Genomic DNA, 25,004 nt, shown 5'->3' on the forward strand with positions numbered 1-25,004 from the left:
TTATGCTATATCAGTAATATCCCTGGAGCCTGTTTAAGATCATCAAACATGAGAAAGATCATTAGCCTAACTCGTTTATTCCACTTTTAAGGCAAGAGGGGCTGAAATGCTTGGTTTGGAAGTTCTGGGTTTTTATGATATCATAAATAAAAGTACACCTTCCGTATGGACTTTGACTCGGCCTTCGCTAGAGTAGCCCACCACTTCACAAAGGACAGCGTTGTAAAAAAGCATGCTTCACAGCACATCTTAAAATAAAGCCTGGAAATTTGTGCTTTTTATTTGTCACCTCTCTGTCGGTTAACTTTGGAGTTGTAAGTTTTGTTCAACACAGAAGAACCTTTAGATTTTGCTGTTAAAATAAGAAGGGAGCTCGTACAGCCATTGTGTTGCTAAAGCCTAGATGACAACCGGTCATACAGGTTCCTATGTCTGGTCTACATGCAAAAAATACCCAAGAAACGCACAAAGGGTGTGAGTGTGACATGCCGATTTCTGAAGCATAGACTGGCCACAAACCAGCCGCAGATGTTATTTGTACTATCAAATAAACTCTAGAGGTGCTTATGTTTTTTTCAAGTTGCAAGATAAAAACTTATGTATTTCGTACATCTTCGTGCACCGTCCGTATGGCCATCATTTCTATATTTTGGTGGTGTCAAAATGTCCATTTTTTTGGACATCACACTTGCAGACCCATGTGCATACATAATAAGTGTGGCCAACGCACATACAGATATTTCATACGTGCTCAATGTGTGTCGAGATCTTACTCATTCATGGTCACCTGAACTCTACCGTCTCTATGAATGAAAAAGGCAGCGATTTGGGGAATGCCAAAAATCTCATGGTGACCCAGGCTTAAGGTTTATGTCATCATCCACTTATCCATATTACATAGTTGTACCCGATATAGGGCATCTTTACATTGGACAAGTGCAGTAGGTGGGTGATACTACAAATTCTGTTTTTTATAGGTAAATACAGAACCACTATCTCTGATACTGATACTTTTTGCTTGGGCATTTTTCAGGATCATTGGATGATTTTGTGATTTTTTTTGTTTAATTTGTGATTATAATGATTGTATTCAGGATTAAACACATGGTTAATATTTGAGGCTAACAAAAAATTGTTACCTCGTTCCCTTTTATTACATGCTGTTTTAGCTGTTTTAGCAATTGTACCAATCCCATATGTTACTATTCTGGTATCAACAACATAAACATTTGGATCGCTTTTTATGGCCACAATATGGGAGACAGGCAACAAACACAGTTAATTACAAAGACGTCCAAGTTACAAAAACAAACTGTCTAAAAGTTCAGCATCACGTCTACAGTTTGGATATATACTGAAAAATAGTACAATGTAATACTTTTAAGAAGCTCTCACATATTTTAGCTTCCATCCGCATCAGTGTTTACACAAGTAAAGTCCTGACTCGACTACCGTACATCTTGACTTTTAAAGTACGTACATGCTATAATCGATACATGTGGCGTGGCCAAGAGGTGAAGCCCCGCCCCCTCAATGACAGCTCGAAGGGGAATACGGAAATGAGCTGCGCTCTGCTCCATCGCAGTTTGCAGGCATTCATGTGAAAGACTGACTCGGAAACGCCGAGCACACTTTTATCGTTCCCTGGCCGGTGTTTGTGTTGTCATCCACGTAAGTAACCTTGTCTTTTCAAAGCTAAAGGTGCTCACAAACCGAGTAGAGTAAAACGGCAGCCGTGGTCTACCAAACGTTAGCTGTTAGCACTCAGTCTTAGCTAGCCTTAGCGGTCCTATATAATCAGGGTAAATTCGGTAATATACTCGATTCTAGACACACGTCACCCGCACGAACGATAATGGGAAATGTTTTAATTGGTAGCAGCACACCAAGCTGATTCAGACGCCAATGTTACAATGCTCGTTGTCATTTTTGTTTCTGTTCATAGAAATCATAATGTAAAAGACCCTCTGTCACTGTTTAAGACTACAATGTTTCTTTTTGTTTTTTGTTTTACAGCAAAAGCATTATTTTGCCGAGTAGCTAAAATATATTGTGGATATGAAGCTTTGCTGGATTGTTTTTGGTGACAGAGTGCCTCAAGGTCTGTTACTGGGGTTACTGCGTTTTCTTGTTTACATTTATTCATAGTTATATGGTTATGGTTGCCCTCAGAGGGCTGCCTGTAACTGAAACCATATGTATAATTGTCTCATTATATTGTTTTACATTTAATTATTTACTTTCAACATTGATTTACCTACTTATATTAAAATAGGAAGTCAAGGTGACAAGCACAAATTCAAGTATAACTATTGTGTGATTCTGTTAAATGGGGGTATGACTCCAATTGAATGCAGTATAAATGTTTTGTCAGAATTGACAGAACAAATACATTTAAAATATATTTAAGACAGATTATGTCTTTTGGATTTTGAGAATAATTACATAATATAATTTCAATAAAGATATATCTAATATAATAATATATATAATATTTATATAAAATATATAATATAATATGAAAAATATAAATATATATATGTGTCTTTTTGCTTTCCATAATTTTCACGTTTTTGTGGATCACATAAAATGATACGGCAGGCTGAACATTCCCCCTGGGCCTTGCCTTTGACACCTGTAGATTAGAGGTTCTCAACTGGTGTCACAAAGAGACTCCCATTATTGGTGGTAGTTTTTTGGTTTGTGTAATCGCTGTAAATAAGAATGCACTAAACAATATGTGCAGAATTCAGACAGTCGCAATCAGTAGCTCAGTGACCGTTAATTGCCGAGACTAGGGGAAAGGTACTCACATGTGATTTCCTGGCTATGTTTTTAGCGCTATAGCGAAGCCTGCTTTTTTTTCCTCTCAAAGTTGTCCTATGTGAAGTGGTGGACGTAGACACTGGACTTACCAAGTCTAGAGTTGCTAATAGCCATCCCACCACAATCAGTGCATCTACCCAAGTAAAAAAAAAAAGGTGTCATGACCACATTACTTATGTTGTTGACGCTAAAATGCTAAAGCTACCTACCATTCAGCGGCGTCTTGAAGTAACCTCCTTTCTTGAGAAACATTGGACACATATAACACATATGGCTATATGTTAAAAGCGGACATTAAAAAAAAAGATAAATCCCTGTTTATTATCAGCTTCTATAAAATGGGTTCGGCAGCGATCCAGAGATCCTCGTGAGCACTTGCGAGTGTGACCATCCACAGCAGAGTGGGCGTGCTTGGAGGCAGGCTGTGGATGGGATAAATTAAAACCGACTGTTTTCGCGGGAAGCACGAAATCCAAAGAAATACAGCTGGAATATTTTTTGGAAGATGTAGAAAGCTGTCTTTGCTGGTTACTGTGTGTAGCTGCTCTATAGGAGTCCACAAATCAATACAAAGGACCAAAAGCATAAAACCTTTAAGGTTGTCCTGTTAGAAATTCCACTCAAATCTTCTGGGAAAAATATAAAGGTTTGTGTTAAAGTGGCACAGATCTTCAAAGTTCAAGCCCTCATCCTTCATGACATTTCACATAATGTCATGCAATCTTGTGAGATCTCAGTTCAGTGAGCGTCAAAGGAATAACTATGTTCTCGCTTTTGCAGTACAAAAAGAAGTTGAGACTAAAGGAACAAATTATACACCTCAGGATATGTGAAAGAGTTAATAGAAAGAGCAGGAAGACACTCATGCCTGGTGTGATCATATGCTTGACTAGAGTGACAGGTGTGACCGATGCTGGAGTAGACAGACTTGCGACAGCAAGCAGTCCATGATTGGCCGAGATGCATGAGTAAAATTTCTGAATTTGACTAACTAGGAGATGGATATTTTCTGTGCCATGCCAACTGGAAAAGATGCAATGTTTAGCCAGGATTTGATCGTTGATAATTGATAGCCAAGGGGAAGACCCAGCAGCTGCTTCTCCTTCTGCTTCAGAAGGCAACCACGAGCCAAGAGATGGTGAAATCTGCTGCTAACTTCAGCTATGGAGTTAAGTTGGAGTCTCTTATTTTTTTTTTTTTTCATTAACAGGGGATATCTTAGATTTACACTTGGGGATAGTCTTTGCTATGATAATAAAGTGTTTTCAAGTCTTCCCTATAGGAAAAAATTAATTAGTGGTGGGCTGCCACTGAGACATAAATGTATGGGAAACACTGGCCAGCTATGGTACTGCATGTCATGACATGAGTTTAGGTGGAGTCTTTTATAGTTTTTGTTTTACATTATTATTTATTTATTTATTTATTATGACAATATGATGCCATCATATCATGCTATGATAATAAAGTGTTTCCAAGTCTGTGACCACAGGCAAAAATTAATTAGTGGTGGGCTGCCACTGAGAAATGCATGTATGGGAAAGAGTGGCTAAGAGGTGGAAAACATTTGTACTGCTAAGCGTCAGTAAACTTGTATGAAACTTGTTCAGGCTAGACTGGGCCCATCTTATGCAAGGTGTGCCTGGATGCCAACTTAGGTGTTATTGTGGCTAGAAAAAACATTTTTGTGCATTGGCTGTAAAAAATCTATTTCACCTCTCAGGTAACTTAAAAAATGCTGAATTTCTTTCTCCTTCAGTAGACAGATACCATACTTGAAATGGACAATCCTGAGCTGGCAGTCGGAAAATCAATTCAAGGAAAATAGTTCTGTGTTTTTTTTCCCCCCTCTAATTCTAGTTTGTTATTTATGCCTGTCTGCCTATTCATGTCATGTTATTCATCTTTGTTGCAGTGGTGAAAATCTGTTCTGCACCTGAGCACAGAAGCGACAAACAAGTTTCACTCAGGCATTAAGAAACACTTTTAGGACAGCGAGTTTTGTTTAAGCCTTTCAGCTTCAGTTCCATTCCATATAGTTTTAAGGACTCCCTGCATTTAATTTGACAATCATTGCCAACCGGATATAACATTTGCCTTCATCCATTGCTTTATTGAGGGTCTCGCCTGTGCGTCATACTTTAAAAAGGTTACACAGGGGAGCTTTATAATCATGCATAACTGTCAGTCATGTTCCGTGACATTGATTAATTCTGCAGCAGCATGTGTCAGTAATTAGCTGCCAATCCAATTGTCTTAAGGTTTGCCTCGAGTTTAGTATGAGTACATTTTTGGGGATTTTTTTTCTTTTTCAAAAATCCTTCCCCACATGTCCATTGATGTTGGAAGAACATGCCCACATACAGTATCTCACAATGATGAGTACACCCCTGACATTTCAGCAACCATTTTATTATACTTCAAGGGATAATACTGCACTACAGAAATGAAACTTGCATACAATGTAAAGGAGTTACTAAACTGTCGTATGGCCTAGTTTGGGGAGGACGTCATGCTCCTCTTCAGAATGGTGACAGTGCATGTTGGAATTGCTTAATAAACCGCAGCTCCCCTGTGCCAGCAATACTCATGCATCTCAAGAATAACACTCCCACTTCCATGCTTGACTGCAGGCAAGACACACTCTCTTGGTGCTCTCTTGTGTTGCCAGATATTTAGACAATGATGGTTGTGTGCTGTCATTTTCAATGGATCGTAAATCTATACAATTATCCCTCGCTCCATTGTAGTTCGAACATCACTCCCTCACGTCACCATTTTGTTTTTACAAAGATGTATAAAAAGGGACCTATTGTGCTCATTTTTCAACCCTTTGTATTGAGTTTTGGTCTCCTATAGAGCAGCTACACACAATAACCCGCACAGAAAACCTTTTAGATTTTTCAGAATCTGCACCTATTCCAGCATTATTTGTATTTGTATTTCCTTTGATTTGTGCTTCCCGCCAAAACAGTCCTCCGGGCATGCCCACTCGAATGATGCTCAAACTGCTTTCTCAGTATGAACCATATAAGGAAGTCCACCCCTCTGTGACATCACAGAGCCTTTTGAGCCATCCCAAATGTTTTTCAGGGCTCACTTCCAAATGCGCAAACCTCATTATCTGAAACTTTTGCATTGTTTAACACGACAATACAACATTCTAACTACATTTATAGGTACAGTTTATAGATGTGCTTACCGGAATTTACGGCATACTATGGTGAGCTTGAGTAGCAAAGGAAATGGTCAGAGGCATCTTCAGCTTGCTTTAAAGAAGTGCTCTTTATCTGAAAGCGATGAGCCAACATTACTCCGTGCCAGCACAGCACAAACGGACAGGAGGTCATTGACACAGATGCCTATACTACTTGCGGTGTGAACAAAACCAACACATTGTCTGTGTTGTTGCTTGTCATTAAGGGGTGATGGTGGGTCCTGCAGGCAAAACCAGTTGGGAACCACGACTCTAAAGTACAGTATGTCTAAGTTTCATTTCAACAGTATTGTCCCCTGTGAATAATAAAAATGGTTGTAGAAATGTGTCAGGTGTACTGACATTGGTGACATTGTAGATTATTTATGTTTCAAAGCACTGTTTGTTTTTCTGTAATTTCAAACAAAGCAAGGGAGAGACATTTGGATTGTTGTTGTTGTTGTTGTTGCAAAGTGTCTTCATCTTTACCATTTTCTTGCCTGCAGAATGTTCCGCTTGCGGGCATTGTCCTCTGTATGGGTTGGCATGGCACACTTCGCCAGACGCTACCACCACAATGGAACAGTGCAAGGGTCTGGCCGAAAGAGGCTACTGATGGCAGCTCTAGCCGGGGTAACTGGTGTCTCTGCTAGTGCTGGACTGCTCTGGAAAAGGTAGGGTTATTCCAGAAAACTAATAATAATAATAATAATGATAATAACTAATAATAATTTACTTTTAATCAGTGCGTGTGACGTTTTTGTGCATTTGCGTCACTGGTAAAAGATCGGACTTTAACAAAAAGTCAGATCAGGGAACCAAACAGTATGAACAGTGTGACAGCCACCGCCTTAAAGGTGTTGTGCTGTTTAGATCCTCTCCAAGGAGGCTGGTGTTTGCTTCAGGCAAAGTTCAACAGTTGACATGAGAGCTCAATAGGGATACAATGACCACGCTGCAAGAGCCAGCATGATGGATGATGCCATGGGGTGTTTCAGACTGTTTCCAGGCCCTCACCCCAGCCACTGTTTGTATCTCATTAAGCCAAGTTTATTATTCAGCTTACCCCAGATGGGCTCAGTTATTCATTAGTATTCCGATTTGTCAGTCATGACAGAAAAATGGCAGTGTGGGAGTTGGCTGTGTTAAACTGCTTAGCGTAGCAAAGACACACTATGAAATGCACTATCATCAATGCATTCTCATCTCCGTAAGATGATCAATCATACCTCACAAGTTCTTCTGTACAGTATCCTATTGCTATATTTAACCACCATATTGCATATTGAGTTCCCACAGGTTTTTCATCTGCTTCCTCTCTTTCTGCTGTTAAAAACTAGAGTATATGCTGATGCAGGGCCATCAGTGCAACATACCGAGATGCAAAATGGAGAGGAAGCTGATTCTGTAAGCAATTCAGACTCTGAGTCCGAGAAGTCAGTGGAGGCCAAGAGTGAAAATGGCGATGGGAAAAAAAAGAAGCCACGCATTGGATTCCGTGACCGCAAGGTAATCAATAACTAATACAGATTGTGCTATTCAGCCACTCTCTCCTGTTTGATTCATGATCTACTATGGCTCATCCAAAACCTCCCTAATCAATGTTCAATGTGCAATATCAGGATGTTTAGACAGAATATTTTACAGAGCTTGTGTTTTTGCTATCATAAACAACAGTGTTGTTGGTTCATGGGTGCAGAATAATAATAAATTGTCTTTTTTTGTTGATTTTACGATGTGTTTAGTGTATGAAAATTAGGGTGAGGGAATTTATGGTAAGTGCACAATGATTCTCCTGAAATATCTGGATCAAACTTTTTTTGGCAACCAGAGCACCATTTTTTTCACCAGTGGGTTGCTCTTGTGATTGACATCTCGCTCGTGTTGTCAAAGCATTTAAGTCAATATCAAAGATGACTTTCATATTACCATCAACGTTTGACTTCCTCTTTATATACGCCTTCTGAGTTCATTCATTCATTCATTTTCTACCGCTTTTCCTCACGAGGGTCGCGGGGGGTGCTGGAGCCTATCCCAGCTGTCTTCGGGCGAGAGGCAGGGTACACCCTGGACTGGTGGCCAGCCAATCACAGGTTGCCCTTTTAAAATGTTTTCTTTTAAATAGCCGACATGGCTTCGATTTGACACAAGAAATTCTCTTTACAATTTAACAAATTTTTTACTAAAGTAAATGAATAGTGAAATCTGTCAAAATGGTTTCAGAGTGAGGAATAGATTGCAGTTTGTTTGCGTCATTTCCATTAGTTACACAAAGCATACCAAGGAGGTACAGTACTCAGTTTCTTCTTCAGGATGTAAGTTGCTGTGGTCTTCTCAGGGTACATCCTTCGTACTTTTCAAAGACTTTTTTCTTGAATTCAAAAGTCCCACAAACCAAGAAGAAATGTTGAGGTAAATTTTCTACCAAAACTGAAACAACAAAGGCATATGACACCAGAGGTTCTGCTGTATTTGATTTGGCATAGCCTCATCAGTGATGCCAATGGCCATGTGAATTTATCCTGAAGATTAATAAAATATCTATTAGGAATGCCTTCCTGCTTCTGATAATGCATAACTTTTTATATAAATTATTTTTTACATTTAGATTTAACTGGAGTTTGTGCACACCTGTAGGTAAGAAGGACTAGGAAGGTAAGAACAAAGTTGGATTTGACAAACTGTACCTGTAGATTTGTCCCTACCAAATATTATGACATCACTACTATGAACAAAACATTGAAAGATTGCAGTAGCTCAGTCGTTCCAAGACGTTTACTAGCCGACAAAAGCCGGTATCTTCAACGATGGTGTAGGGTTGATTCTCCAGTCGTTGATCCAAATCACAGTCAATTCAGCTTTCGGGTCGTCTCTGATGAACTTTTCTGCACTTTTCAAACAGCGGGCGATAGGAAAAAGCCCTTGGCACCAGGGCTGATGAGGTGTAATGTGTTGAAGCACAATATTTTTATCTCTAATCGCGGAATGTTTGCAGAGCAAGGTCGTCCTCTATCCATCTTCCTCAAATGCCTCCTGCATTTCCATCCAGCTATCTTTGTCTGATAATGTCTTCAACATAACCTCATAGAAAGAAGTCTGGGGTTGTGATGTCTGGTGAAGGAAGTGGCCCGGGAATTGGGCAATCCCTTTTATTTGACGAGCCTATTTTACCATCAGGGTACCTGGAAAAACACAAATTAGAAACATTGAGAACCACTGAGTACATGCAGTAGAACAAATATGATTAACATGGCACCATCTTTTGAAGTATACAATAAAAATTGTCAAGAGACTTTACACACTTACCTGGCTGAAGAGACACAAGCCAATGTTTTGCTCCAAATTGTAATGTGGTTATGGGTCCTGGCCGTCTAAAGGGTATGTCATGTTAAATATTTGTATTATTGTTCAGGGCAGTAAATGTAAACACACATATATCGGATATGGGCATGAAAATACACAGATGGATAGATATCATTTGGAAATAAAGATTTTCTGTCATCTCTGAACTGTAACACTTCCGTCCCAGTGATTCTTCTTTGGCCTACTGCCAGAGATATCCCCAGTGAAAAGTAATGTCAGCTTAGTAGGCTGAACCAACACTGAGCCATGTATTAATTGTTTTTTAACTCAACATCTGTGCGTGTCTCTTATTAAATCAGAGCGGCTAACAACCTGACAAAGTCAAATCTTACATTGTGTCGCCCACAGAGTGTTTAAATAGTCCACTCAGTCATTCAGCGTCACATAGAATAAATGCCTGTGTCCTAAACAGCTGTTGGTTTGTCAAATGCTCTGCCATGCTGCTGCCATTTGAAGCAGGAGGGTGGCTGTCTCAGAACAAATATTAATGTCGCTGGTGGCTGTAACAGAATAAATCTATTGTATCCCATCAGATGGCGGGGTTAAGTTGGATTTATAGTTGTACTGTATGTCTCAGTGTTTTTTGTACAGACCATGTATTTTTTCCATGTATTTTGGAAAATGTTTATAGTGTGTTTGTAAGGTTACTTACCTGAGAAGAGCCAAACTTGTCGCCAACTGACAAAAAAATAAAACATTCATAAATGAATGAATTCAATATGCAGCTGTGTTAGAGAGCTCTAATAAATGACACCGATTGTGTTTGCCCAGGTGATGGAGTACGAGAACAGGATACGGGCTTATTCGACGCCAGACAAGATTTTCCGCTACTTTGCCACATTGAAGATTATTGGGGAGCATGGAGATGCAGAGGTCTACATGACACCCCAGGACTTCATACGTTCTATCACGCCCAACGAAAAGCAGCCCGAGAGTGAGTCACGTTTCCACCCCCATCACAACAGAATTTTATGACCCTTTTATGACCTCTGTGACTGCCCAGATTTGGATATTGGGCTTTGGCCCAGTAGACAGACCAAAGAAACCTAGTTTGTACTGCATTCTGGAAGGATTGGGTCAAAATGACAAAGCTGCATTTTAGCGTTATTGGCCATCTTCTCTTCCTCACAGTAGTTTAGTATCTCATAAAATGAGTTTTATCTCTGAGGTAGTTCAGCTGCCATTCACTTGGACTCTTACATTGGTGGGTTGAAGCCTCAGAATTCTCAGGAGGATATAATAATGTATGTGCTTGTTCAAGTGTAATTCTTTCTCTATGGCATGATTAGATGTTCAGAAGTAAAAGTTCAGGTCTCATGCTACTGTTATTAAATGCATGCCATTATTTCAATGTCACCTCAATGTGGGATATCAATGTGGGGAATTCATGTCATTCCAAAAGTAGAGCCCCTTATCCCACACACACATTCTGCCCTATGCTCATTCAGCTCCACACGACCAGTGCACACTTGCTCTTTATGTTGCTTGAAAAAACAGAAATCCACCCACATGTGAATAGGTGTAATTGTTTGGGATTTGTAATTCCACAGAGCTCAGATAAGTGATTTTATCAATCACCAGTTTTCAATCAGAGAACCAGTGAGAGGAAGAGTTGTTCCAAAACCATGGTCAATTCAGTTTGTTGGCGTTTCCATTGTAAGGCTCCTCAAAACACAAAACATAAATACATAAATAATATAAATGACAACAGAGAGCGAAATTTATGTCTCACTTGTTTAAGGAGCGTGTCAGCATGCAGCACTGCTCTTTGTCATGTTTGTCTTGGTTTATTTCACTGGTGTTTCATAGAGACCTGGACTTCTTGGTGGAAACTTTGCTTTGTAGGTGCAAGTGCAAATAGTATCTACACTATGGAAGAGTGACTTACCCTGTCTTAAATACATGATACAGATCTTGTTACCTAATGTCATTTAATACAACAAATGAGTAGGAAATGGAAGAGTCCTTTTTTAGTAGGGATGCTCCGATCAAGGTTTTATGCTGCCGATTCAGATAACATATCCACGACTGTATTCAGAGACAACAGAGTGTTAATGACTAATGAGTACATGTATTGGTTCTGACTGCAGATGATTCTTTTAAAGAATTTGCAACATGGAAATGGGTTGTTGATGACTATTATTATTCACTTGCATGTGTCACTGATCGGCAGAGAGCGAATAATGTCAATGACATTTGCTGTGCTTCATGCTATAATACATCATGTTGTGTAACTACTGCACCTCTACGATGTCTTCTATCCATCTCACCGTTTTTTTCCCCCTGCTTTTCAGATCTTGGCCTTGATCAGTTCATTGTGAAACGCTATGATGGAAAGGTAAGAATTTGTCTTTGTGATAAAGAGGGAGATGACATTGTGTTTTGTGATATGATGTGGTTTACTTTGCTGTTCATTTATTGTAAGTTTTGTCATTAGGAAAATACAAAAATATATGTTTTAAAGACCTCAAAAGCAGAATTTTGTTCCCATTTGATAATCACCAGATAAAGACTCAGCATATACAATATTGTTGTAGTTTTACCTCTGTTGTTCTTTTTCCAAGCCATGTGTTCCCTTTATTTGTTAGCCACATTTCCGTCCATATGAATTTGTCTGATTCTTCATATAGCTTTTGTTGTCTCCAAAATGTTCCTGCCAAACTGTTTCTCACGCGAGTCGCATTCAGGATAGATGAAATGGCCATGGCCTTGTGTGTGTCCTGAAGCGTTGTCGTTGCAGTGTGAAGGGAACCTTTCAGCTGGGCAGAGAGGAGGAAATAGTCTGTAGAGTACCTCTATCATTTGTTATGATTTGATATCAAATTGGACAAACAAGCGGTAGAAAATGAATGAATGAATGAATGAAGACAACTACAATACTTAACAATTGCAACACTATTTTGCTACATTGAAGTGGAACAATGTGAAGGAAAGTATGGATGTATTTTGTCCCTCGACACATTTCCTCTCTGCTTATCGCTCATTTGTTCCAGGCTCTACATGTAAAGGCAAACACAACACACCCCGTGTTGCTGTGAACAACTCACGTGTATACTGACTTAGCCCGCGCTATTGTAAAAGTATGCTCAACCAGTATTTTCATTGTGTCCACCATTATTGTCTTGGCTCACAGTGTCCATGTGGGTGGTCTTTTTGCTGCCCCAATCTAACATTGTGGTCCAATGTTGCCATTGTTAACTGTTCTGTCATGCTGTTGTCGACCCTCTCTCATTCTCATAACAAGTAATCCCTCCATTTCTCTCTCTTCCCCTCCTGGTGAATAACCATCAACCTCAAACCCAATTTCCACCTTGTCTGTCTTGACCCCCAATCCCCAATAATTCCATCTGCTGACCCCCATTACCCACCTACAAACTCCACACCCCTTTTCTTCCTTGCTTTTTCTGTCGCCCTTGCCCTCCCTGCTTCTGCCCCTCCCCCTCTTCAGGACTTCTGGCAGGTATGGGGTGTGTGTTGAGCGGCATGTGTGCACCTGAATGAAATGCTGCACTTTGTAGTCAGTACTTACTCCTCTTAGTTCCTTTAGTCAACTTGTGCCTCTCCTTTTATGACTCACTTTTTCCTCGTAATGTGGACGGCGTATATACTCACTATTGTAAGTGCAGGGGAACAGCTAAGTCGTCGTTTTTTTCACTGTTTTCCATATCTCAGCTCTTATGAATGCCCATTGATGACTCTAAATGATCCTGATATGGAAAATATATAAATGGATCCATGAAGTATTACTGCATCATCAGTTAATCATCGTTTATTGGGACACTATATACCCACTATGGGAATCTACATCTTCTTCATTTAAGCAGCATTATTGTTCAAAACAGAATGTGAAGTTCATCCAAGGGTATGTCAGAAACCCAAGACCATGTACTTTATTATTTATTGTCATATGAGCTGTATTAAGGTGATATACATAAAGGTTTGGCTCGGAGCAGGTCAGTCGGGTGATGTCTTCATCTCTTTATAGTGAAGAGGATGCTCATCATGGCCGGCTTATTACTGCTACAGTTATTTTCCAGTGATTCTCCATTGTATCACTGATACTCTCAGTGTTGGTCACTGTGTTAAAGACCTCCCCAGTGCTCTCGGTGTAAATTTGGTGTCCACAGATGTGTGCCGTGCACTCTCTTCTGAATCATTAAAACTTCATTTTTCTCCTCTAAGACTTGCAGCTCCTAATGTATCTTGCAAAGCTGAGATGGGAAGAGCAACTAAAAAGTGTCCGGTACAAGGCACCTTCTTTGGAGCTTTTAAAATAGATTTGGCACATTATTTTTTCTTCTGTGAGAAGATTGCTGTTCCCCTGCACTCATCCTCCTTCTCTCTCTCTCTCTCTCTCTCTCTCACTCTTTTTAAAATTTTCTTTTAAGTGTTCTTCCTCATCTCCTTGTAGCACTAGCTTTCCACACATGCCTTGGCACTCATTCCCTCAGCATGCCTTGCTGTGTTACCAGTGTCTTCCACAGAAAGTAGCTGGTGGTGGCGCCCCCTTTCTGCGCATGGTGGCATCACAGGGTTTTTTTCGACCCAGGAAATGGCTCTTTTATCTAGCATTGAGGCTGTTTTGATGTGCTTGGTAGCATTCACCAATTCATCTTTTAAATTGTTCAAATGTCAGTACTGCATGATGCCTGAAGAGCATGGTTTGAAGTTACTGAAGGCAGTATTTTGTACTTTTAATAACTGTTTACTGGTTAAAAAGTGTTCCCTACATGCTGTGTGGCCTTCTGTATGAAAAGCAACAATGTGTGCCAACTGACTAGTCATGACTACCACTAAAAAAAAAACTGTTGCTCACATAGTGTGTGTGTGTGTGCGTGTGTGTGTGTGTGTGTATGGGTGTGCCTTTCTGTTGTTGCTGTTATGTTTTGACTCTCTTATTTTACAGGAAGTTCCATAAGGTCACTGGTTGGACTTAATTCAAATGCCTCCAGTGCTCCATGTTTCCTCTCTGTATTAAACTTCCTTAATACCCTTTCTGTTTCTGTAAAACTCACTTAACCCTACTCACACATCCTCTTTTCATTTCTATATGTTCTCCTCATTTAGAAGAGGTTTTGGGTCACCAACTGGCAGTCTTCTGATTAGGCTCCCTCATCCTCATATGAGGCAGCTGCCATTCCTCTATAATTTGATGGCTGAGCATTCTGTATCATGTTGAATTGTTTAGTCATGTTCCCAAAATAATCAGGAGTTATTAACAGACACACCTGCTTTGTGGGTCCCCCAAGGACCAGACAGTTAATATGCGCTCTGTACCAGCGGCTTCACATGCTGACAGTGGTATTTTTGCTCCAAATACAAGTGCATACAAACTGGGAGCATTTATTCTGTATAGGGCTCAAGATCAGAGTTAGATTCTGTGTTTTTACGGCCAAATGTCAGGGACATAATGAGGTCTTGTGCAGGATTTCTCGAGAGATGGCATGGAGAGTTTTCCCCTCAGATGGATTCCAGGCATATAAAGATTCACAAATGAATTCATTTATACCAGAGACGGGCGCTGCATTCAGTACCTGGCCCTTCAAGGGGACTTAACCAGGCCGAATTGTTCTCGGAAGACACTGTGAGGGCCTGTATTGTTCAAGGGGACCTATTATGCTCATTTTCGGTGCTGTGTGGACTGCAGTTGTGGACTCCTATAGAGCAGCTACACACGATTTCCCGAGTGGTTAGCATGTTGGCCACACAGTCAGGAGATTGGGAAGACCTGGATTAAAATCTCCACTCGGACATCTCTGTGTGGAGTTTGCATGTTCTTCCCGTGCGTGCGTGGGTTTTCTCCGGATACCGTGGTTTCCTCCCACATTCCAAAAACATGTTAGGTTAACTGGCGACTCCAAATTGTCCATAGGTATGAATGTGAGTGTGAATGGTTGTTTCTCGATATGTGCCCTGTGATTGGCTGGCGACCAGTCCAGAGTGTACCCCGCCTCTTGCCCGAATACAGCTGGGATAGGCTCCAGCACCCCCGCGACCCCCTTAAAGATAAGCGGCATAGGAAATGGGTGGATGGATGTTTCCACAACACTCATTGCATTAGAATTTAGTTTCTGAATTTGTATGCCACAAGATGGTACTTAAGACACAATTTCTTTATCCACGTGTGAAATGAGTGGAATGGGCCACTTACCATGCAAGCCCCTGACCGGTACAAGACCTCAAGATAAATCAGATTTGTTGGATTTGTTTAGTTAAAATGTATCCAGCGCAGCTCTCGGGCTTAGCATGAAGTGAACAGAGATTAGCCCTGACCAAACCATTGACCTCCTCTGTGAGTTGTGTGCTTATATATATATATATATATATATACGTATATAACAGCTGTACATTTTGACAGCATCACCAGCAGCTATTTCACAAAATGTGTTTGTGCCTCTTCTGGCAGGCGAGGCGCTTTTTCCATCATTTTCCTGCAGCTATAGCTTAGCCTGACACACAGAGAATAGTATGAACACATGAGCTGGCTCAGTACAGAGATTTAATAAGGACCTATGCCTCGATTCACTCTGACAGCTGCGATGTTGACACCAATCAGATGACATGCACTTTCAAATGAGGCGCTATCTGTTAATTAACTTGAGGACTACAGTAATGAGGGTTTCAGTCATTTGCGGATCACTAATTTGCGATAACGCTGCAATTAGCACTTAATGCTGACTCCATTGTCATTTTTAGTAACTTTGGATCTGTTTCACCTAAATTCAATTCAGGCTCTTTTGTGGGATTGCTTTGCTCCATTAGTCTCCCTGCAGCAAAGAATTCCAAATGTTACAGCCTAAAAAAGTGTTTCTGGAGTGTCTTCCATGATGATCATACTGGCACTACAGGAATCGATCGCCCCTGTTGTTAACATGCGGCCCAAAACCCAACCCCTCATCTTTTTCTTTTATGTTTTGACTTTCCACTTCCCACTCTCTTTTATCTATTTCCCTTACTTTGCCAGCTTTTGTTCCTTGACCCACACCCACACAGGGAATCACCTCACAGCATTTTTTCCCTCTCGTTCACCTTTCTGTCTTTTCTTGCTGACTTCCATCTCCATTTATCCTGTGACAGTGAATGGATCAATCACAATACTGTTATTGTAGACTCTTGTGTTGGAGAGAGATACAAAAATTGGTAGGTACACCTAGATAAAACAAATGCACTGCATTAAAGCATCCCTTTATCCTCTGTTAAATATCCCTTAAAAGGGTGATGCTGATGATGGACTCACCATTTGTGGCTCTCTTGTTAAGGAGGGAGAGTGTGTGAATATTTATTTAGCAAAACTGCACACCTTCTGTATTCTATACTGTATTAGTTCTGACTTGTACTCAATAAATTGGTTACCTAAGGTTGAGGCAATCAGTTATGTGTGGATGCATCTGGCTATGTTATTCTACTAGAGTGGATGCCACAGAATATTTATAATCAAATGTCCATCAAATCCATACTTAAAAATACATACACAGTAATAATGTGATCCACTAAAATGAAGCTTGGGGCAATGATGTGTGAGAGGTGGCATCCCTGTTTATTATTTTGCTTTGAACCAGCTGTTTTGGTGAGCGTATACGTGTGTGTGAGTGTATAGGAAAGACAGTATGAATACATATGCGTGTCTTTGTCGTTCAAGGCCCTGCTAAAGACAGCAGAGGTCACAATGTTCTCTAACAGTTGTTTCTCCTCCTCCTTCCTCCTCTGAAATGGACCTCTTACAGACGGAGGTAACTCCACCAGGGCTTATTTTGTAAATCCACCAACCCCAACGCCACGACCCTTCCCGAGGCATGCTCTGTCTATCTGTCCACTCTTGTTTGGTGGAGTGTCCCACTTGTGGGAAACTGTCTATCTAGCCTTTTCCTCACTGAGTGTGCAGTGTGCATGTGTTTAGGTCACACTTGTCATGCAAGGCTCTGAATATACACATGCTAACAGGAAAATAACATTAGTTAACTGTGTACCTGTGTGTGTGCGTGTCTGTGAGTGTGTGCATTGGTGTGAGAAAACAAAATCAATGTTTGTATAATAATGAATACATTTGGTTTGTGATCCAGATGTGTTTTATTAATAGTGTGTTTGTGCTGCAGTTTTGTGATGTTTCCTCTCTTGTTTTGTCAGTTTTCACTCTGTGAGTACAGCCTCTGGTGTATGATGTGTTTGTACATGGACTAATTTGTCACCACCACCTTCACCTGCCTGTATAGCCTACTGTGTATGCAGCACTTGCATGACTGACATTGCACTACATCACTGTTACATTTCACTCTAATGCTCACTGTTTTCTTGGTTGAAAAGTTGTTCTTTGTTATCATTGAGGGTAGCTTGTGTTGAGTGTAACTCACAGATACATATTAGGAACCCCCTTGAAGATGCAGCATTTTTAATATAATGTTGTCCTTGTGTTGCCCACGGTGAGCAGAAGATAGCCCAGGAGAGGGAGAAGTTTGCAGATGAAGACAGCATTTTTTACTCTCTGGGAGAATGTGGCCTCATCTCTTTCTCCGACTATATCTTCCTCACCACTGTGCTGTCCAGTAAGTGTACATTGTTTTGTTTGTTGACCTGCCCTATTCAGCCTCTCGTACTGTTTAAATAACAAACCAATCTTGTCTCTTTCAAAAATATTAATTGGTGGTTTGTTCAGCCTTTAGAATTGAAACAATTTGGAAATAGCTCAAGGTTTCACCGCGATGAGGCTGACTTTTTCATTTCCAATATCTACAAAAATTGTATCCCCAGCTTAGCTTTTCTATTTATTCTAATCTGTTCATACGCTGAAAGTCTTTGCTGAAGTTTCCAAGGACGTGTCATTTTTAAGCAGACGGCTTTTTGGTTGGTTTCAATCCATTTAACACGGCCACCATTGAAGGACATACTGTATTTAGCATTACATAATGAACACACTGTCACATCTTGAAATTGCATACATTTGTCCCATTTTCATGCTGTGATCCACACCATACATTTCAGCACACAGTAAAAGCCTGTTATTGTATGATTATTTACAAGAAAGATTGCATTGAAACCTTATATTAATATGATTTACATATAAATAGAACAGTTTAGAATGAATTATTACCAGCAAATGATTTGTATTTTATGAGTATATAATAAATTGATTTAGTGCATGCTTGCGGTAAGCTGTATTGACTAATGTTGGACGGTGTCACTATGTTGCACACTGTCAGTGTTTCCAGTCAATACAACTTGGTATATCATTAATGCAAGCATTGTTCATATAGGGAAGGACAAGGCATACTATATATCTTTGCATCATCAGGCATGGATGAACTCTACAACAGGCAAATAAACGCTACAACAGGGGTGCCCACATTTTTCAGTCAAAATGACCAAGTCCCAAAGAGTTAGTACTATATTTATAAAGTGGTATTTATGTACGTTGTACATGTATATTCGGAGTTGGGGGGTGTTAAATAAGGAGGTCAGCTGTCTGATGTCATATGACATCTATGAAGAGAATTGTATGCAATCGACCCATACTACCTTTGCAAACCTGAGCTCACGATCAATCACCCCTACTCTACAGTATATGCAATTTTGCCACTGTGTGACATATCATTTCAATATTGTTCAATATTGTGTTACATTGACTTCAGACTTTGTTTCCCTTTGTCTGTTTGTCCTGTGGTGTCCAGCTCCCCAGAGGAACTTTGAGATTGCTTTCAAGATGTTTGATCTCAATGGTGATGGAGAGGTGGACCTGGAGGAGTTTGAACAGGTTTGCTTCTAAATGCTTGTCACACACTTAAACGGGAGGACATTTGCCACATCCAAAAAAACATGAGGCTATATGGGATCACTAAAAGGAATAAAGTTTCTATCATTTTAACCAGTTAAACAAATTACAACTTGAGGGGCACAACCTTTTAACAAGAATAACAAATATAGGCAATGGTAGTAATGTTCATGATGTAAAGAAAAAAAAAAAAGATTTATTGCAAGAGATCCTTGACAGATGGGCCGTTATGTTCACCTCCTCTCTACTCGCTTTGTAGAGTTCTTGTTGATATTTGTATGAACAAAGTGAAGTATGGTCTCAATACCAGCCATGTATAATAGACTCATATTACAGGGCCACTGTTGCCAAGAAGAGTCACAACCCCCAAACACCCCTGATAGTGCCAGTAAGCAGTATCAGTGTTACATTTATAGTATTGTCGTTATCCATTCACTGTCTCAATGTCCAGGTCCAGAGTATTATCCGCTCTCAAACGAGCATGGGCATGAGACACCGCGACCGCTCCACCACAGGAAACACTCTGAAGACAGGAGGCTGCAGCTCAGCACTCACCACTTACTTCTTTGGTGGAGACCTGAAGGGAAAACTCACCATTGGCAGCTTCCTAGAGTTCCAGAGGAAGCTGCAGCATGATGTGCTTAAACTAGAGGTAATGTGATTACATCGAGGCTATTAATCCACTCAAACACATCAACAATCATCAAACAGATCATCTGTGCTGGTGTCATCTTAGCACATGGTGTCAATGACGTGCTAATGACGCCACTTTGGTTCAACTGCTTACATATTTTGTGTATTCCAATTTTGAACACTTTTCCTCACTCTTTTTTTAATAGCATTTTTGCAGTTTGTGTTTTTGTAGATCTTTATCCTCTAAAAGGTAGACGCTCCATTGTTGTATGAAGGATCAACGGTCAAGTATTCCTTTCTGGTTTATGTTTTGCATTGTAACAAGCTGCTTCTCGGAGGTGCTACGAATTAGCATTTTGAGAGGTCGGCACATTCTTAGTGAAAGAAGGAAGGCCACCATGTGGCTGTCAAGCAGCTGTAGATATAAATCGTCAGGATTGACCTGACAGAGCCAAGGCCTACTACTGCTAAAACATGCTTCGCTGGAACATTGTGAAAAATGCATACTGAGATTTAATGTCCCCATTCCATTCCCGTGCCCGATTCAACTTGAAGCCTGACATCGGAATTTACTGTTTCTCATCATCCCGTGCCAACCGAAGAATTTGTTTGTTCCTGTGCATGGCACTCAATCCTCATCACTCTCTCTCTCTTACGCTTGCATCCCCATCCAGTTTGAGAGGAATGATCCAATGGATGGACGAATCTCCGAGAGACAGTTCGGGGGCATGCTGCTGGCCTACAGTGGTGTTCAATCTCGTAAACTTAAGCAGATGCAGAAGGGATTGAAGAAGATGTTTAAAGATGCACAGGTAAAGATGTGTGTATGTTTGATTTATGTTTACATGAATCTCTGAGAGTAACCCGCTGGTGTTTCCACTAATTCACCTGCATGTGGAGATGCATGACAACCTGTATGTGCCAGAGGGAGATGTTTGAGCGTGTAGGAGAGAACATAACGGGAGCTAACACAGACAATGTTGTCCACCTGCATAGCATGTTAAGTTCTTTTTGACTTAAGCCAACCTGCACTGGAAAAGGCCGAGAAGATCATCGAGGACGCCTTATAAACTGAACCCCAGTAGTTTTTCTGGAGTTTTATACCTATTACCTATAACTATTTACAGGAGTTTTTCAGGTTCAGTTGATAACCTTGAATCAACGAAGAAGAGCATCCAATTAAGAACAGTAGTTGGTACATACCAGTTGTCCCGCCGGTCTTCTCTCATTGCAATCGCTTAAGTCGTGGTGTCTCTTTATCTCCCTCTTCGTTGACCACTTATTTACTCTGTATAACCACCTAGCACTACGTATGTAATGCATGTTATAAGTTAGTCACATGGATGTCAATTGTCATGCATTTGGTGCATTCGCTTTAGTGATAGTGATGTCATGTGATTCTTATTTTTAACAATATATTCACAAAAAAGCCAAATTCAACCTAACAGAGCGTCCCACTCCTCGCCCTGTATCATCTGCTTATGACAATTGGCAGAACATCTGTACTCAGAGTACGCAGCACAAGGGCGAGTCTCTTTTCATCTGTTTGCCTCCTCTGTTTGCCTCAGGGTTTTCCCATTTTTTCTTTTCTCGACTGCTTCTTCACTTTATTCCACTGAATTTCAAAAAGACACCAGAAGGTTTTTTTTTTTACATAAGAGAATTTTAACTTTATTCCACCCAGACATTTCTACACCAAGCAGGAAGTTGAAGCTTAAAGCGTATATATTGACTGCTGACAACAACAGGAGGCATAAAAACACGCAAAATATTCAAGTCAAGTTTAGGATGTGCATGCTCTCTTCTCTCCCCCTTAGCATCTTCCATGGACTGTGGTTTCATGTTAGATCTGCTTCACTTCAATGCCCTGTTTTAAGCATGTTATATTGCTGTTCTAGAAGAATGCGTCACATTTCCTTCTTTTTAAAGATAGCATACATCACATTAATAGTCTTCACAGATGGCAGGTTGAGCTGGGTAAGGCAAGTGTGACGGTCAATGCTGCAAATTAGCTGAGAAGACTCGAATTGAGGTCAATAATTTCTCATCTGACCATCTCGCTCTCTTCCTTTGCCTACCTAACCTACGTTTATAACCTGAATTGTTTATTTGTCTTTGCAAATGAGCAGTTGAGCAGTGTGGCAGTCGATTTATATTATGCATGTGGGCCTGTTCTGCTGACACTCTGTGGCACATTACTCATCCATGCATGGCTACCGCCTCTGCCCATTTGTGTCACACTGCTGAGCTGTACCGTACTCGCAGCTCTTGGCAATATTTGGATGACCTTTTCATCACATTGTAGCGACCTGGTCATGACTGCTTTCATGTTGTGTGAGTTTTCAGTTATTTTCAGCCGTGTTTTTCTTTGTGCAGGGCATTACTTTTGAGGAAGTTGAGAATTTCTTTACGTTCTTGAAGAATGTCAATGATGTGGACACAGCACTGAGCTTCTACCACATGGCTGGAGCGTCCATAGATAAAGGTACACACACACGTTTCCTCTCCCCCTTCTCTCCTCATTGGAGCACTTTCATTTCCTTTATGTGGAAGAATTCCCTGCCAGATATTATCTCTTCCCTTTTCTTCCTGTGCTCTTCAATTTGTCCATCAGTTTTTAGCATGGAATATTACAAAATGTTTGCTCAAGTAATATTACTCACACAAAAACAATAATGAGCGTGAATGAGCGATAATGATGTACCTGGTATATACTTTTATCTACAATGTAGTGGCAGCTTAGTGTAATATAACGAGGTTTGAGGTACTTAATTAAGCGTCATTAAATTGCATGATGATGTTGGTCGTATTAAACTTCCCTGGTTCTGTGCCACCATGGGAAACTTGTGAATGACAAGCTTTGCACTCAGCTGCAACGTCTTTTTCAGATTTTAATGAAAAAATACTGCCACATAGCCGACATCACTCCTACTTAGATGCAGAGCGAATCAAGATATAGTCTTATCATTCTGTCACTGTGTGTCTATTCATATACACACACCTAATCAAGTCTATTTATTCCAAGTGCGGAGGCTGACTGACGCCTTTTTAGCATCTGCTTAATGAGTCAACATACTATTCCCCTTTCAGTGTACTGATTGAGACTTTTTAGTTTTTCCTCCATATGTTACCTGTCTACACACTTATTGGCTGTGATTCACTGCCGAAACACTCACTAATAGAAATGAGCACAGTGTCCACACCTAAGGTGCTTGTTTCCAGCGTGTACATTCAGCCGCATGTCTTGTGTATATATACAGGAACTCGCTGAGTGATAGCAATTGTGTATTCTTGTCTACGGTTTTGTGGCCAGCTGTGTCTGCACATGATTTCAATCCGTCGGAGTTGTCTGACTGCATTCCCTCTTTTCAAGTCTGAAGGAGCAATTATTGTTTCTGCTTTTGGCTTTTTCTTATTCCTCCCCAATCAGATGATTGTGATAATGCTAAACTACACCCCCTTTGTGTGTGTGGAGGTGCACTCATGGACTCTCTTGGAGGTGGGAAAAAAGGCTGCTAACGGGATCCTTTTTATTCATTTTATGGCAAACATTTCACCAACTTCGCTCTTTCCCAGTCTTCATCAGTGACTGTAAATTAGATTAAATAGATTTTTAATATTGTATCATCTTGCCTGAGGCTTTTTTCCCCACTCCCTGTTAATGTCTTTTTTTCTCCTAATACCCTTTCATCATCCTCTGTCAGTCATTCTCAGTCTCTCTCTCTCTCGTTTGCATACCTATCAGATTGTGCTCACTGTCAATGGCAGCATTTCCCTGCTTTTGATGCAAAGGCAGATATTCAGTGTCCTGACAGTCATCCACAAAACACTATTATGCTTCTTCACTAATGAGTTCATCAGTCTGTGGTTCTCCGTCTCCTAGTAACCATGAAACAGGTGGCCCGCACCGTAGCCAAGGTGGAGTTGTCGGATCACGTGTGCGATGTGGTGTTTGCGCTGTTTGACTGCGACGGTAAGCGACTGATCGTTTAAACGTCAGTCCTCTTGCTATTTTTTTGTACTCTGAAATATGGACCACTCTCCCCTACTTCTCTTCTTCAGGGAACGGCGAGCTCAGTAATAAGGAATTCATCGCAATCATGAAACAACGGCTCATGCGTGGGCTGGAGAAACCCAAGGATATGGGCTTCACTCGCCTTGTGCGCGCCATGTGGAAGTGTGCCCAGGATACTGCCTGGGACTTTGCAATGCCAAAGACATAATGGGGACCAAAGGTGACGTGCGAGTGGGAGTAACAGCACCATTAGAGACATTTTTCTCCAACAAATTGAAACAATAGAAGTGAGACTGCAGCTTTGAGCAGCACCATTGGTCATGTTGGTGTGACTCAGGCCAACAGTAAACCTGAACCATGCATGAGTTTGTCACGCATATTTGTATAAGAAGCATATACAACCTTATATTTGTCGCCATTGTTCATTGCATTCAACCGCATGTGACACTTTGTTAAATGCTAACAGCAAATGGAAACTGTTATGTCACCACTAAATACTATTTTTTTTGTGTTCATAGCTAGCCCCAAGATACTTCTACCACTCCAAGGATGTCACTCTCATATGTTCAAAATGTATATTCTCCTCATTATATTGCTCACTGAAACACTTTTTAAGATTAATGTTATGCAAATTAAAGGTTTGTATTTGATAAAATACTGTGCTTTTTTGTTATACTTGCATAGGACTTCTTCCTGCTGGGAATAAGCAAGACTAACCTGTGGGGCGGCAAAGACGTCACTTCTGTAGGGAGTCTGACTTTTAAGTAACACTTTTACATATTGACTTGGTTTACACCAGGGGTGTCCAAGGTGCGGACCAGGGCCGGCCTTTTATTGGCTTGTGGTGTATTATAAAAAATAGAATTAAAATGGAAACTGGAAAACATTTGTTTATCCGAAGTCGGGTCGCTGAGACAGCAGCCTAAGCAGGTTTTGTCTAGCCCCTCTAGGTAGATCTTGAGGCGTTCCAAGGCCAGCTGAGAGACATTCTCCAACGTGCCCCGGGTTTTCTCTGAGGCCTACCAACAGTTGTGTACTGATCACCTCCCCAGGGAGGGAGGTGTCTGGGAGGCATCCTGACCAGATGCTCAAGCCACCTCATCTGGCTCCTCTCAGTGCAGAGGCAGAGCTCTGCAAGGGAGATCCCAGCCACCCCAACAAAGAATACTCATTTTGGCCGCCCATGACCATAGGTAAGAATCGGAATG

At 40.7% G+C, this 25,004-nt stretch overlaps 1 protein-coding gene across 3 annotated transcripts; it reads left to right on the forward strand.

The window, feature by feature from the left end:
- The first annotated feature begins 1,532 nt into the window (after positions 1–1,532).
- micu1 (mitochondrial calcium uptake 1) lies at positions 1,533–24,450 on the forward strand. 3 transcript variants are annotated; one of them, XM_058058829.1, is made up of 13 exons: positions 1,581–1,671; positions 6,250–6,305; positions 6,529–6,696; positions 7,363–7,531; positions 10,157–10,319; positions 11,680–11,723; positions 17,811–17,925; positions 19,048–19,130; positions 19,600–19,800; positions 20,456–20,593; positions 22,158–22,266; positions 23,665–23,754; positions 23,844–24,446. In XM_058058829.1, the coding sequence occupies exons 3-13, from the start codon at positions 6,530–6,532 to the stop codon at positions 24,002–24,004; spliced, it is 1,440 nt and encodes a 479-aa protein (XP_057914812.1). In that variant the 5' UTR covers positions 1,581–1,671; positions 6,250–6,305; position 6,529; the 3' UTR covers positions 24,005–24,446. The 3 variants fall into 3 exon arrangements, with proteins under 3 accessions (XP_057914811.1, XP_057914812.1, XP_057914813.1); XM_058058828.1 differs by lacking the exon at positions 6,250–6,305 and having other exon boundaries at positions 1,533–1,671; positions 23,844–24,444; XM_058058830.1 differs by lacking the exons at positions 1,581–1,671; positions 6,250–6,305; positions 6,529–6,696; ... (1 more) ...; positions 10,157–10,319; positions 11,680–11,723 and adding an exon at positions 12,862–17,115 and having other exon boundaries at positions 23,844–24,450.
- The last annotated feature ends 554 nt before the right edge of the window (positions 24,451–25,004 follow it).

This window comes from Doryrhamphus excisus, chromosome 20 (genome assembly GCF_030265055.1).
Source record: "Doryrhamphus excisus isolate RoL2022-K1 chromosome 20, RoL_Dexc_1.0, whole genome shotgun sequence".
NCBI lineage: Eukaryota > Metazoa > Chordata > Actinopteri > Syngnathiformes > Syngnathidae > Doryrhamphus > Doryrhamphus excisus.

Excerpts from the sequence above, each read along its gene's own strand:
- micu1 (XM_058058828.1), top strand. The coding sequence starts at position 6,530 with ATGTTCCGCTTGCGGGCATTGTCCTCTGTATGGGTTGGCATGGCACAC. Across the intron at positions 17,926-19,047 it reads CCTCACCACTGTGCTGTCCA|CTCCCCAGAGGAACTTTGAG; the intron begins GTAAGTGTACAT and ends TGTGGTGTCCAG. Across the intron at positions 19,801-20,455 it reads ATGATGTGCTTAAACTAGAG|TTTGAGAGGAATGATCCAAT; the intron begins GTAATGTGATTA and ends ATCCCCATCCAG.